Source organism: Schistocerca serialis, chromosome 1 (genome assembly GCF_023864345.2).
Source record: "Schistocerca serialis cubense isolate TAMUIC-IGC-003099 chromosome 1, iqSchSeri2.2, whole genome shotgun sequence".
NCBI classification, from domain to species: Eukaryota; Metazoa; Arthropoda; class Insecta; order Orthoptera; family Acrididae; genus Schistocerca; species Schistocerca serialis.
The window spans coordinates 185,137,561-185,152,238 of NC_064638.1; the positions used below are offsets into that span (position 1 = coordinate 185,137,561).

At 44.9% G+C, this 14,678-nt stretch overlaps 1 protein-coding gene across 1 annotated transcript in view; it reads left to right on the forward strand.

Moving 5' to 3' along the window:
• LOC126458659 (aspartate and glycine-rich protein-like) overlaps positions 1–14,678 on the forward strand; it is a 56,542-nt gene that overhangs the window by 14,765 nt on the left and 27,099 nt on the right. Inside the window, exon 2 of the mRNA XM_050095814.1 lies at positions 9,365–9,731. Within this exon, the coding sequence (XP_049951771.1) occupies positions 9,365–9,731 (367 nt within the window). The remainder of the gene's footprint in view (positions 1–9,364; positions 9,732–14,678) is intronic.

Here is a 14,678-nt window from a genome sequence, read left to right on the forward strand (position 1 = left end):
TTTGGCGCGAATCCAGCACGAAACGGTTCGAGCCGTCAGCCTTCTCTACCACTGTGAGTGGGTTGTGGTACGTGGAGCTTGCTAGTTCAATGATGTCGTCATCAAGTATCCTTTTGATCTCGAGAAAATATTCTGCTTGTAGGCGTGTGGGATTTGGGAGGGAGGCACGAAGAATTTAGTGTGTTCCCGTACCCGTAACGTATACATAACTTTCTACCGAAAACGGGAGCAATCTTAAATTTTATCTGCGTTTTCCTTTAATATTCCTTCTAGTTCTTCTTTCTCCTGTGTCGGGATGTTTACTAAATTCCCTTGCATGTGGTCAATAGCATCGCGCCATATCTCGTCGAATTTGCTCGGCATGTTGGGTGTTGCAGCTACACTCATGGTGCCACTATTAATTTTTTTCCTGTCTTTTTTTCTGTGTAGTTTAGATTGACGCATACGGCAGAGATTCGCGCACATATTGCGTGGTCGACGAAGGAAATCTTCATGGCGTGGTCTTTATGTGAAGTCAGTTCTCCTCGCCCTACGTCCAATACGGCCAGTTGTTGATTTAGGAAATCCATGTCAAATATTACCTGAATTGAATTGCCAAAGAAGGGACGACCAGAATGTTAGCTTCTAAGGTGTGCCCTTCGCATCTGAACGTCAACCTAGTTTGTAACTGCATTTCTGTATGCTTCCCTCTCAGAGCGCCGGTGATTTTGGTTCTCTCCAGCGCGAGTGCTGGTCAAGAATGATTCGCTGCGCATTTCTTGTATGCCGAATCCGATATCCCCGTCACTCGGCTTGCAGTGTCCAAAACCCCAGTTGGATTGACCTTCCGACTGTGATTTGAATTATGGGGTGTTAATCCGGTTGTGTCATGATCTCCTCTTTATCAGTTCTTTTGTATCTTCGTACTCTAACAAGTTAACATTTCCGCAGAAACTATCTGAATGAGCGATGTTTTGAGCCGAGTCCGCAACGGTTCTGTATTAGTTCCTGTTTGAATTTTGCCTGCGTGATCCATGCGATGGGGTAAGTTGCTTCAATTCCACATATTCGCTATGTTGGTCATTCCATTGACCTCGACCCATGTATGTCTTGCTATTGCTTTGCTTTTGGTCCATAGACTCCTGTTGATCATGGTTCGAGTTCTGTTGTTCTCTCCAGTTTCTGTTTCGTCGGTAGTAGAAGTAGTAGTTGTTGTTGCTGTTATGATTAAAATTTCCTCGTCATCTTCTAGTTTCCCTTGATGGCTGGTCATTCCAATTAAAGTTTGAACTTTTGTTTCAATTCGATCGATGTTTTCCCCCATTTCGTCTACCGTCATTCCTCTCGAGCGAATCTGGCCAGTTACGATCTAAACACGAGGGAAAGAAGTTTAAATAATGAATGTCATTCACGTAATTCAGTTCGTACAGCGCACTCTTCAAAGCTTCGATTGAATCACTACAACTACCGATGAGCATTTGATGGGAACGTAAAGGTAATTTAATGTAGCAGTGCCTTGGAATTTCCTTGGGACTGTACGGTTTATGCAAGAATCGGTTTTTCTTGACCGGAGATTCAAAGAATTTGACAGAAGCGTAGCATTCCGCAGTCCTAAGTCCTTTCCTAACATGATCGCCTGTTTTAACCTTTCCTGTGCGTCTTGCGACCAGTTTCTGCTAAGAAATGCGTCCTTAAACTCTCGGTAGGAGCGGCAACTCTCCGCAGCTCCGCGAATGTGATCTGCAATCGGCCCGTCTAAGAAACAACCGATGAACTGGAGCTTGCACTTCAGTGGCCAAGATTTTGCTAGCACGTGATCGTACTGTGCCATTTAGGTCTATTAATGGAATGCGTTGTTTGCCTCCTTGCAGACTTGAAAATTCGTGGTCGAAAGGTTCGACGTATCCGCCGTACTAATTTTACCTCTCGTTTGCAGCGCGTGATTCTACGTATCCGTGCCCAAACGATCCTCGTGCACTGTTATGGTATCCTCTCGTGTTGTCAGATTCACGTAATAATATTTGTGCACGTCTACGGGGGTCATAATTTTTTTCCGGTTCGGTCTCTGACATCTACGTGTTACCGAAGTAGCGTGTTCTGACGCGATGAAACGCGTAATAGGAGTATATTTCCCATGTGCAAGGGGTGTGTCCTCATATAGCGGTTCGGAGAGTCGCAAAACATTTTCTTCTCTTCTGTGACGCTGTCGATGGCGCTCTACCTGACGAGATTGTGTTTGCGCCTGTGCGACCCGCTCATGTCCCTGCCGAACGTCCTTTGCCAACTCGTTTTGTTGTGCGGCGACTCGGGTCTGTTGATCTTTAACTTCAGAGATGTCGTCCTGTTTTGTTTCTGTGTGTTCGATTCGCTTCGCACTCACACTTTTTCCATACATTTCTTGAACTTTATTTTTTTCGGTCTTGGTTTTGGAGAGTTGCAAGTGCCTTGTCTTACACACCTCGGTTCTTTCCAGTGTAACTCTTTCTTTGGCCACTGATACGTCCTTTCGTGCTACTTGCGCCACCAATCGCGTTGTTTTGGCATCGTGCTTCGTTTGGTCTGCGACCTCGTGCGTTTCTGCTGTCGTTTATTTCACATTCTCTAGTTCTTCTTGGTTTCCTACGAACTCTTTCTTGACGCCCTCTATACCGTCTGTGACCGTTTTTATGACTAATTTGTCTCTTTCTTCTTCTTCCTGCCGGCCTGGGTGACAGAGCGGTTCTAGGCACGACAGTCTGGAACCGCGCGACCGCTACGGTCGCAGGTTCGAATCCTGCCTCATGCACGGATGTGTGTGATGTCCTTATAACTACTTAAACCTAACTAACCTAATTTCTAGGTGACTGATGACCTCATAAGTTAAGTTCCATAGTGCTCAGAGCCATTTGTTTTTGGTTTACAAAAAAAAAAAAAAATTTGCCCTCGGCAAATGAGTACCGACACTGTGTCTTCAAACATCTCTGGCTACAGTAACAACTTCACTTGCGAGTGTATCAGACTGGGGAGCCTATGGTGAATTCAGTCTCAGGACAGGTCCCAAGTACCAACCACACATGGCAGAGCTTTGCTCTTGTAAGGGGCTTCTGGTCAACGTCCGCATCCCAGTGTTTCGCACCTTTCCAGAAAAATTCCGCAAAGTAACGAACGACTCAGTCTTCACCCTATCTTGAACCAATGACATGCCCTGGTTCCACATAATTTTGTGCTGTCTTGTGGGAGGGAAGATGTAGCGTCTCTAGAACCATGAGTTAAGAAACCTGCGTAGCTAAAAAACCAAAAACAAAAAAGCCTGTAATTGGTGGTTTTCTTTTTATAAGTTTCCATAGAGAGGGAAGAGATGATTTTCTCCGAAGTCGTGTCACTTCCCGCGGCAACAAGCGAAAGATACGTATCGAAATCGGCTATGCCTTGGCGCTTGTTAGTCGTAGCTATGAGGTATAAAAAATTCCAGCATCTGCGAAACGTTTAGAGATGTAATAAAGATACAACAACAGGCGTGGCCGAGGGGAGCGGCTCACTAACCTTCTTGCAGTATGAGCGAACACGAATTTTTATTACACGTGGCTCTGCACACAATGCCCGCTTTACGACTGGACTGGGTAGACGTGTTCCTTCAGACTGCCGCCCCTGCCCAGGCTTCCGCTGGCGCCATGGCAGGTATTGCGGTATTGTTCTGCAGGAGCCCTTTCTGCCCTGTACGGCTGTGGGCCTGTCCAGCAAGATTTACTAAGGCAAGGGCTCGCCGCCAATGCTTTCAACTCCCGACAAGCCGCTCCTACGTGGTAAGAATCATAAAAATAACTCGTGCTTTTAGCCCCCTACCAGGTTCCATCAACTTCTGCTCAGGCCGTTATCTTTGTGAAGTATCACTCAACGTCTATCAGGTTGTAATAAAACCTTTAATAATTTTATGTATGCGAAAAACACATTGAGAGAGGACAAATTACTCTCTCACCTAATATTGATTCCATATGTGAACGGACAGATTAACAACATTGAAAAAAAAGTTTTTATTTTCGGTATCAGATCGATAATTATTATTCTGCAAGTCGACTAGCATAAGTTTCTGACGTACAAGATTTCATCTTACGTCCATCTGAAAACTACCGTTCACGTCAGACAATCGCACTTCATCATTCAGTCCCATTTGATAACTGTTTTGGACATAGTTTCGATTGACTGTAGTCAATAAAATGGTGAAAATTGTGTGCTCTGCCAAACCAGAAAACACGCTTTTGCAGAGACTGGTATTAAGCATATGCTCCATTGTAGTGTATTGCATTGTAGTGTATTGCATTGTATTGTATTGCGTTATATTTTAACCTGGGACCTAGAAACGACGGAGAGGCTCCGTCGCCGCAGCAGTCGCAATGGTCCACAACCCCACGACGACTACCGCAGTCCACTTCACCAAACCGCCGCCCCACACCGAACCCAGGAAACGTCTCACACCAGACGAGTGTAACCTCTATGTTTGCGTGGTAGAGTAATGGTGTGTACGCGTACGTGGAGAACTTGTTTCTGGAGCAATCGCCGACATAGTGTAACTGAGGCGGAATAAGGGGAACCAGCCAGCATTCTCCGAGGCAGATGGAAAACCGCCTAAAAACCGTCCACAACTAGACGGTTCACAGGACCTCGACACAAATCCGCTGGGCGGATACGTGCCGGGGACCAGGCGCTCCTTCCCGCCCGGAAAGCCGTGCGTTAACCCGGGCGGGCTCGCATATGCTCCACAATGCGCTCCAGATTCGTCACTGATGCGGTTTTCAGCACTCAACTTTGTTGTCTAAAACCACACATCACGCAGCACCAAGTCATCTTTGACCGATCCTGTAAAGTGCAGGTACTTTCGCTGAAAGACAAAAGTGCACATTACAAAATGGTAAACATGAGGATAAAGATTCTCGATATGTGACAAACTGTTACCCTGAGTGCGTGTTTGGTTCTATCGTTAATACGTACGTAAGCCCTGTGCGTTTGATGATATGCATAACCATTCCGCAGACGCATATTTTCTTCATGTGTCAATTCCACTGGCATATTATCTGGGTCTGATACACTATGACTTGACAGACATTCTTGCGTCGCATTAGCACGTCTAAAAATAAAAAAACGACCATGTTTATTTTGCTGATACAGTAACTTCAAAACTGCACTATCTGTCAGTCTCCGCCACTCGACGTATGGACTGTAAGTAGCTGTAAATTTTATAACTTTTAAAATTGAAACAGTTTGTATGTTTTGTATTGTAAGTTTTACTATGAAACAGGAAAAAGGACATACATTCTTGTAGTATGAGTGTGTAGCGTGGCAGTGGTGGGACGTGTGGTGTCACCGCAAGGCAATACACTTGCTAGGTTATAGGCTTCAAATCGGCCTCGGTCCGTCAGTACACATCGGACCCGCGAGTCGCCACTGTCGACGCTAGCAGACCGAGCGCCGCTACTCAGCTGGTCTTACGAGACAAGCTGGTGTACTTTGCACATGAGATCTCTGAAGCTATAACTGGCCGAGACGCTAGTTAGCACAGCCTTCAGCTAAGTCAGTAGCTACGACCTAGCCAGGCACCACATACAGTTTATGCATTGACAATTGATGTCTGTGTGTGAAATGCGAATACTTCTTTACCATTCTGACTGTTTCAGTCTCTAACTGCGCTTGTAAATATTATTATACATATTCAAAATCGACGTTCACCGCTGATGCTGAATTATAGATAAATATTTAATTGTATTCCTGTCTACTAACTTTCTAATCACCTAAGATGTTCCAGATACATCCCGTAAAGTATAGTTCATTGATCGCCACTTTAGCCTACGTGATAAACGCCTGCGGTTAATGGCCACACCTCGTGATCATACTAAGAGTCAAATTGCGTGACTCAGCCGGGTAACCCTTTTTCGGTGAGGCCCATAGTTCCGCCTCATACACGACAGAGGCACCAGTCTTCCTCTCGTTACGCTGTCGGGCTTTCTGTTTTACATTGGCGTAAAAGCACGACCGTTTTCCTATGAAGAATTCTTTAACCGACTGGCCCGACTCCGCATTAATAATGAAGACAAATGGTTTCTACAGTTTTGAATCGAAATGAATTAAAATATGTATTCATTTCCTGTTCAGATCTAGCCACGAACAGGTCATATTCAGTTAACTACGTTATTAACGTTTCAGACGTGGCTCTATCACAGCGCTGTATATCCATTTGTGATAAAGTTATTACTAAGTGAACGAAAATAATTTTGAAGATCTTTCACAGTTTACTTCCAGAGGAATGTTATGAATGACGTTTCCGGTTAGAAAGCTCTATTTAAGTCTAGTAAAGAGACAAAGTTTCCCACCTTTCTGTGCGAGATAAATGAAACGAGTACGTTATCGAGTTGTTATGGACTATATTGCAGTACACTTTCAATGAAAGTGAGGGCTAGGATATTTTTTCGGGACTCAACCAATGCTGTATCCATTATTTAAATAAGATATACAAAGTTAATGATGAAATAAGTTTTCAAGTGACACTTCGTAACAGCTAGACGGAGATACGCGACTTTGTAGGCCTTCCCGGCATAATGAGTCTTGAAATTATCTTCGGGTTTTCGCCGGATCCTAAAATCAACTCGATTCGATATTTCTGTGGTTCAACTGATCGCCATCTTTATGAGAATGCTGCCTCTGCTGAAGAGTCCCGCTGAGAACTGACGCCAGGCTGCAAATCGACGTCATGTATAGCCCACCGTACCGTACACGGCGGATGAGCCGCCCACTACCGTTGCTGCCCTCCATGACTGGACAGTTGGCGCCTACCTTAGTAGAACACTGGCGGCAACAATATATCGCACTCAGGGACGATATTCGAAAACTCGGACTGGCCGCACCGTAGAACGTTCTGTTTTGAAGCGGAATAGAAAAGGATTCCACGTCCTGCTAAGACGAAACCCACTGTCCCTGTTAAAATCCGAGGAGACTTTCTAGACGTAGATATTCTTAGCGACGAAAGCGAAACGTGTCTGCAAAAATACTAGCATCGCTGGATGCTACAAATTATTCTAAATGCAATTTAAGATAAAAGCACTAATGAAAGAATTTGACAGGTCAATGCCAAAGTATCGTAGATTCAAAACCAACTGAGACAAGTGCTTGCCCATCAGAATCATGACGAAAATTGTTGGTTGCCATGGGGATGAACGAGAGAACATCAAAATTGACCAGTAATTTCGCAGATAAGCTTACGTGAGGTACTAAATCAGTAGAACTGCATATGTGTTGACGACACTTCTCAAACATCTTATAAGCAAAACACTGCATACCTTTGTACTCTAGCTGAGAGACGACGTTGTTGCGCAATCCGCTATACCCTTTCCTCGTCGCTGTACTGAGGTACCAGCTGCTCGCCTAGCGGCCGATTTCAGCAAAAGTGAGCGAATCGATCATCTTTGAATGTGAGGCCGTCATAGATGAAATTCGTCCTAAACGACAGTTGTTGCGTAGATGCCTGAATATCTTAACGGCGGCAGACCTGTCTGAGTGCTGGTCGACTCGGTGGGGTCTAGTGTCACGGACCATAGACTACTTGAACTGGTCACGATAGGAGTTCGGCATTAGAGAAACAAACTGCTTCTGTTCAAGGTCGAGAATGGGAAATACGTACAGCCGACAGGAACATATTTTGTCAGTATGATGATACCGAGGTCCCATACTCAGCCGGTCGTCCACTACGCTTCTCGGAGGTTCGAGTCCTCTCGCGGGCGTGTGTGTGTGTGTGTGTGTGTGTGTGTGTGTGTGTGTGTGTGTGTGTGTGTGTGTGTGTGTGTGTGTGTGTGTGTGTGTGTGTGTGTGTGTGTGTATGTATTTGTCCTTGGGATAATTGAGGTTGTAACTTTTGTGGCGGTGTTCGTAGCGACAAACAATTCGCTGTAGAAACGGCTTACGAAGTCACCGCCACACCTTTAATAGCGGGCCGACCGGTCCGCTGGAACAGTGAACAGAAAGATGAAAACCCAAACACTCTGATTAATTAAAAGTCGGTACTTTTCTTTATTAACGAAGATACAGAAACAAGGTCGTGAACTCCGTGTCTACAGAAATCTGTCTAGTTCGAGTCGGAGCGGCTAGGTCAGCGTCGGCTGACGACAAACAACTACTCTGCTGCGATGAACACACAACTGACTAGCAAGTACACAATTCGGTGGCGAGTATACAACTGAGCGGCGAATCCAGAACTGTCCTAGCGCTCGCGACTCCAGCGCTTAAGAAGCCAGAAGCCAGAAGCCAGCGGTGGCGCGCGCAGACTTGCGGCGATTTCCTGTATCGCTGGCGCTGCTTATGCGGACGGCGTCCGGACTTTGATGCTGCCAACCTTTTGGCAGCGGGCTCGGGTGGCATTACTGGCTAGGATATAACAGTAACCTCCCAAAGATCTTTATTTAATAACCTCCCAACAGTAAATAATATAAATCTATAATTCACATTCAGTGCCCAACAGATAAGTTCCGAAACCTATCAATAATACAATGTGACTAAATTCACAGTCAATTATTGAAAGGTTATAAGTGAGCCATAATTTTATTCAGAGATTAAACTGGTAAATTTAGGACGTCAGCAGTGCTGCGTCATGGTCCTTAAAGATCATTCTGAATAAATAGAAAATTCTTACCTCAATAAGGTCGCCGGATAACGCATATATATCTGCTCCTATAAAAAAATTTCTGGCACAGCCGAGTGCAATGCTGGCCGATAGATTTGTCATGTATAAAAAGAACAACTGATTTTTCTTTGCAATAATAGGGATGACCAGGGATTGGAGGAATTAGTAAATTCTTTAAATTGAGATGATCTTTCTTATAAAAAAGTAACTTTTGACAATCAATCATTATTAAGAAATTCTTTAGACACATTTAGATGGGACTTGATATAACAACACCACATATGCGCGAGGCTGCTTTTACCTTATACAACAACTCTCAAGCTCCGCCATCGCTCCCCACGACCTGCCCAGCCAACTCCATACACACGACTGCTCGCTAGCAACTACTAACTACTAACTCCTACTGCTACACAGTTCCTGCTGGAGTCAACACTGCTCTTTGGTCTCAGATTCTCTTATAGCTTACATATCGCAGGTAGCGCGTGAGCAATCCATCGAAATTACATCTGCTCGAGTGCGCTAACAACAAATTCCTTAATCATGGACCTCTTACAAGATTCAGTAGTGTGTAAGCTTAGGGACTGATGACCTTAGCAGTAAAGTCCCATAGGATTTCACACACATTTGAACATTTGTAGTGGACGATGTGTGAGACCCGCAGTGCCTGACTAGGCAAGGTCCTAGTGAAGGTGCTTTGCCATTGCCTTCCTCCGACCTTAATGGGGATGAATGATGAGATGACAGGGTGTTGTTGATGGTGATGATGGTGATGATGGTGATGATGGTGATGATGGTGATGATGGTGATGATGGTGATGATGGTGATGATGGTGATGATGGTGATGATGGTGATGATGGTGATGATGGTGATGATGGTGATGATGGTGATGATGGTGATGATGGTGATGATGGTGATGATGGTGATGATGGTGATGATGGTGATGATGGTGATGATGGTGATGATGGTGATGATGGTGGTGGTGATGGTGATGATGGTGGTGGTGATGGTGATGATGGTGATGGTGATGGTGATGGTGATGGTGATGGTGATGGTGATGGTGATGGTGATGGTGATGGTGATGGTGATGGTGATGGTGATGGTGATGGTGATGGTGACGATACATCATCATCGAGGCAGGAAAAAAAATCCCCGCCGTGAATCGAACCTGGGACCCCATGCACGGGAAGCGAGAACGCTACCGCAGGCCCAGTAATTAGTCATTTCAATAGAAGGTAGTGGTAACGTTTTTCTCGGTTGGGGCATGTTCCAGGAGTGATAAGCTGTCACTCTAGATTGACATAGCTCTTCCAAACAGCATATGTCACAATGTCCCGTCGTCGCCAACGCAACGAGTTCCAATCGTCACCCAAGATGTCCAGTTAAGCTATGAAGCTTTTGTCGACTGCGTGAAACTACATAGGTCCAAATACCTAGATATCAGCAACGATAATCAGCATTGGAGGTACTCAATGAGAACTTGGATAACTAACCTGTTTCTTGTAAGGGAGCTAAATGGCTGAACACTTTAAAATTGATGCATGAAGCTCTACTCAGGTGTCAAAACTAAATCAAATTATCACTTGTTACATATCTCTACAGAAACTACGGTTTGGTGCAGGTTAAAATAAGACGTATACTAAAATGTAATGCGAACCCAAGGTTAAGAATGATTTAAGTAACAAAAACGTTACCCGCACGTACAAAGTCTCATAACGTTACGAAGAAACGCGAAATTTAACCCAGAGGAAGATAATGTGTGAATGCTCTGAAAAGCTAATCATTTGCATATCACAGCAAGGTTGGCGCCGGTGGCGACACCTACAACGTGCTGACAAGAGAAAAGTTTCCAACCGATTTCTCATACACAAACAGCAGTTGACAGGCGTTGCCTGGTGAAACGTTGTTGTGATGCCTCGTGTAAGGAGGCGAAATGCGTACCATCATGTTTCCGACTTTAATAAAGGTCGGATTGTAGCCTATCGCGATTGCGGTTTATCGTATCGCGACATTGCTGCTCGCGTTGGTCGAAATCCAATGACTGTTAGCATATTATGGAATCGGTGGGTCCAGGAGGGTAATACGGAACGCCGTGCTGGATCCCAACGGCCTCGTATCACTAGCAGTCGAGATGTTAGGCATCGTATCCCCCTGGTTGTAACTGATCGTGCAGCCACGTCTCGATCCCTGAGTCAACACATGGGGACGTTTGCAAGACGACAACCACCTGCACGAACAGTTCGACGACGTTTGCAGCAGCATGTACTATCAGCTTGGAGAGCATTGTGATGCAGCGTCAAGGGTAACTGCAGCCGACAAGAGCGCCTGCGATGGGGTATTCAACGACGAACCTGGGTGCACGAATGGCATAACGTCATTTTTTCGCATGAATCCAGGTTCTGTTTACAGCATCATGATGGTCGCATCTGGTTTTGGCGACATCGTGGTGAACGCACATTGGAAGCGTGTATTCGACAACACCATACTGGCGTATCACCCGCCGTGATGGAATGGGGTGCCATTGGTAACACGTCTCGGTCACCTCTTGTTCACATTGCCGGCCCTTTGAACAGTGGACGTTACATTTCAGATGTGTTACGACCCGTGGCTCTATTCGTCATTCGATCCCTGCGAAACCCTGCATTTCAGCGGGATAATGCACGATCGCATGTGCAGGTCCTGTACGGGCCTTTCTGGATACAGATGATGTTCGGCTGCTGCCCTGGCGAGCACATTCTCCAGATCTCTCACCAACTGAAAACGTCTGGTCAATGGTGGCCGAGCAACTGGTTCGCCACAGCACGTCAGTCACTACTCTTGATGAACTGTGGTATCGTGTAGAAGCTCCATGGGCAGCTGTACCTGTACACGCCATCCAAGCTCTGACTCAATGCCCAGGCGATTCAAGGCCGTTATTACGGCCGGAGGTGGTTGTTCTGGGTACTGATTTCTCAGGATCTATGCACCTAAATTGCGTGAAAATGTAATCAGATGTCAGTTCTAGTATAACATATTTGTCAAATGAATTCCAGTTTGTCATCTGAATTTCTTCATGGCGTAGTATTTTTAATGGCCAGTAGTGTACATGATACATCCATCTTTTTACTCTGACTAGTGTGCAGGTTCGAGTGTGTTCAATGAAGTTTAAGATTACGCTTGAGATTTGACAAACCTGCTGGAGCCTTAAATATTTTTGAGGAGAGTAAAACAATGTAGGGGGCGTATTCAGCATAATCGCCAGCTCTCGGCTAGCACTACTGTTTCTGTGAGCTGTCAAGTGACGTTGACATTGGCAGTCAGTTCGAAAGTTCGATGGCGACGTGGGAAGTCAAAGTATGACGGGATCTGATAATGACAGTAAACCAGTTTTAGTAAAAACAAAGAAGTGACAAATTTGATAGTAGAAGACTACGCTTTAAGCGATTTAGGAGTGATAATCGCAAAAATCTCCTTTGAAGATGGGAAGTACATCTGGAATGTTTTCATACGGACAAGCAGCGATCTTGTTGCCTAGCAGCCCTGAGAACGTTCTAAAGAAACAGACTAGGACACTCAGCAGTATAGAGATTTACAGTGTGGTTTCTTGGTGATAATACAAACTTTCAGGGAAATATACCAATTGGAGATAAGGGATCCTGGTCGGGAAACTGTGTTAAAGATCATAAGCGAAAATCGTTCGAATACCTCTGACAATCCTGTTGTTACAGTTATTGTGAGGCAGGCAACACCAGCTAGGTGTAGATGTCGGGATAAGAACTCAACTAAAGCAATGCCGATGACGTAATTTGTGCTGAAATGAGCAGTCCTATTGTAAAAGCATATTGCAGTCTACAACAGAACGGGCATTGTGTAAGTTGAAATACTAGCGTTGATCACTAGTAAACAGAGGGAATTGCACTCGGTGAAAGAGTTCGCAGATATAATTTTCGTATACAGACCAGCAAATGGAAGCAGCAGAGGTTGTCTTATTTGTGGATATATGATCCTGTACAGTCACTTTAACGGTCTTGGAAACTTGACCTGTTTCACTTAGCCGAATAACGCCAACTGGTCCTGCAGCACAATGCTCGAGGGTGAAGACGAAGTTTCGTATCCCGCCTGGAAAGCGGCGCGTGGGTCTGCTCCTGAAATCAAATGTTGGCAGAATGAATGAAGTGCGTACGAGCAAGAAAAGGTAAAACTCGTCGGTACTGCGTGTAAAATTATACATGTTTACTAGAGGCTAAAACCAAGTTAATAAATGGTTACATAACTTTGCGACGAGGAGCACGTAGATGCGAAACTGTATTCCCGTCGTAAGTAGTACAAAGTCTCAACAGCAAGCCAACACATTCAGAATTTGATACGATGTTTCCAGGCCGTCTGCGCTTAATGAAATGGGCTGAATTCGGAGCGACGCACGTAGAGCTCCATAGCGCCTGCTAGGGGGCGCTTTCGTATGTGTCTCGTAGTGCCAACTTATGAACTTGCACATATGCCGTGGCATCGTTGCTATCGATACTTCACGAAGAGGATGGAGTGCCTGCACGAGTAGATGAGATGCCAGCAATCAACACCCGTGAAATGAGTGTTTCGCAGAGCATTGCGCGGTGAGTATACGACAAGCAGTTACATCCGAACCATTCTCAGAATATGCACGCGTTGAATATTTACTTCTTGTCGTATTTAAAGAGTGAGGATCGATAATAAGCAGCTGCAAGAACCACTTTCCTGCTTATGTACTATGCTTTTCAAAGACGAAAACTATTTCAGCAGAGTGTGCCAAATAGTGGCAACAGTTACGTTTGGAGCTATGTGAATCGCTAGCCATAGTTGTCAAAACCCATCAACCCTCATTATGTCAACGTATGGGCAGGCATAGTCAGTGATTACGTGCTAGGACCGTTTTTCCATTCTCCGTGCTTAAATGCACTAGCGTATACAGAGTTCATCACAGACATTCTACCAAGGTTATTCCACCGTATCACACTTGCTGTTCGTCAACAGATATTGTTGCAATATGACGGCGACTCACCTCACTTTGGACTGAGGACTGACGAAGATTTGGATCAAACACTCGCTGAAAAGTGGATAGTCACAGCAGATTGTGTTTCGTGGCCAGAGTGTTCACCTGATCCCTCTACAATTGTATTCTTGTTATGGCGCCATGTCAAAAGTCTTGTGCAAAAGACGCCTGTCCAGACATAAGGGGACCTCCTAGCAACAATTCTCGCTACCTGTCACACAGTTTCAACGACACCGGAGTTTTTGTGACGGGTACGACCGAACTTCGTGGGACGATACCGTGCCTGCATGACGCTGGGGAACAGTATTTTGGACAACATTTTAAATGTAGAGGCTTGCCAAACTTGCTCAGGTAAATGGAATTCATTATTACTGTACTGTGGACTTACGATTTATGGTCTGTCTGACATCAAGCTAACTGGGGCGTTGCTACAAATTATGTGTGGGTATTGCGGAGCAATCAGCAGGATTTCGGTGCGTCATTAATTGGGTTGTGAATGAGGAGCATTTAGTTTGACAGCTGCGCCAGGCTAAAAGGGAACCTCAGCAGATTTTCCTTTGTACCTTTCCAAACCGTAGTTTCCAGACGAGGGTTCCTTACCTAAAATTCATACTTCTACAAATTTGCATCATGCCTAATTGTGAAATCACCTCGTAATAACAAACTCTGTATAGCCGGGCTGGCCAGCAACGTTTAATCTATAGCACGTATTGGGCATTGCAGGCAGTCAATAACTTGCCAGTAAGTTTAAAATCAGCACTGAGGGAGGATCTCAGAAGTAACGTCTAACAACTGAATGCAGCGAAATAACTGTTTTAAGATAAATACGTGCCCGTCCTGAGCGCAAAAGCTATTGCTGTTAACATAATAACCTACTGAGAGAATGAGATTATGTAATTATATATTACATATCAAATTACGGTCAGAGCGGCAATATTTTAGCCGTGTTTGACTCTTACTTTACTGATGTGACGCTGAACGTTACATATTTGCTGACACGTTTAAGTGATGTAGTTCTAGAAAGCCTGATTATGGAGTGGACGCCTGGGAGGAGCA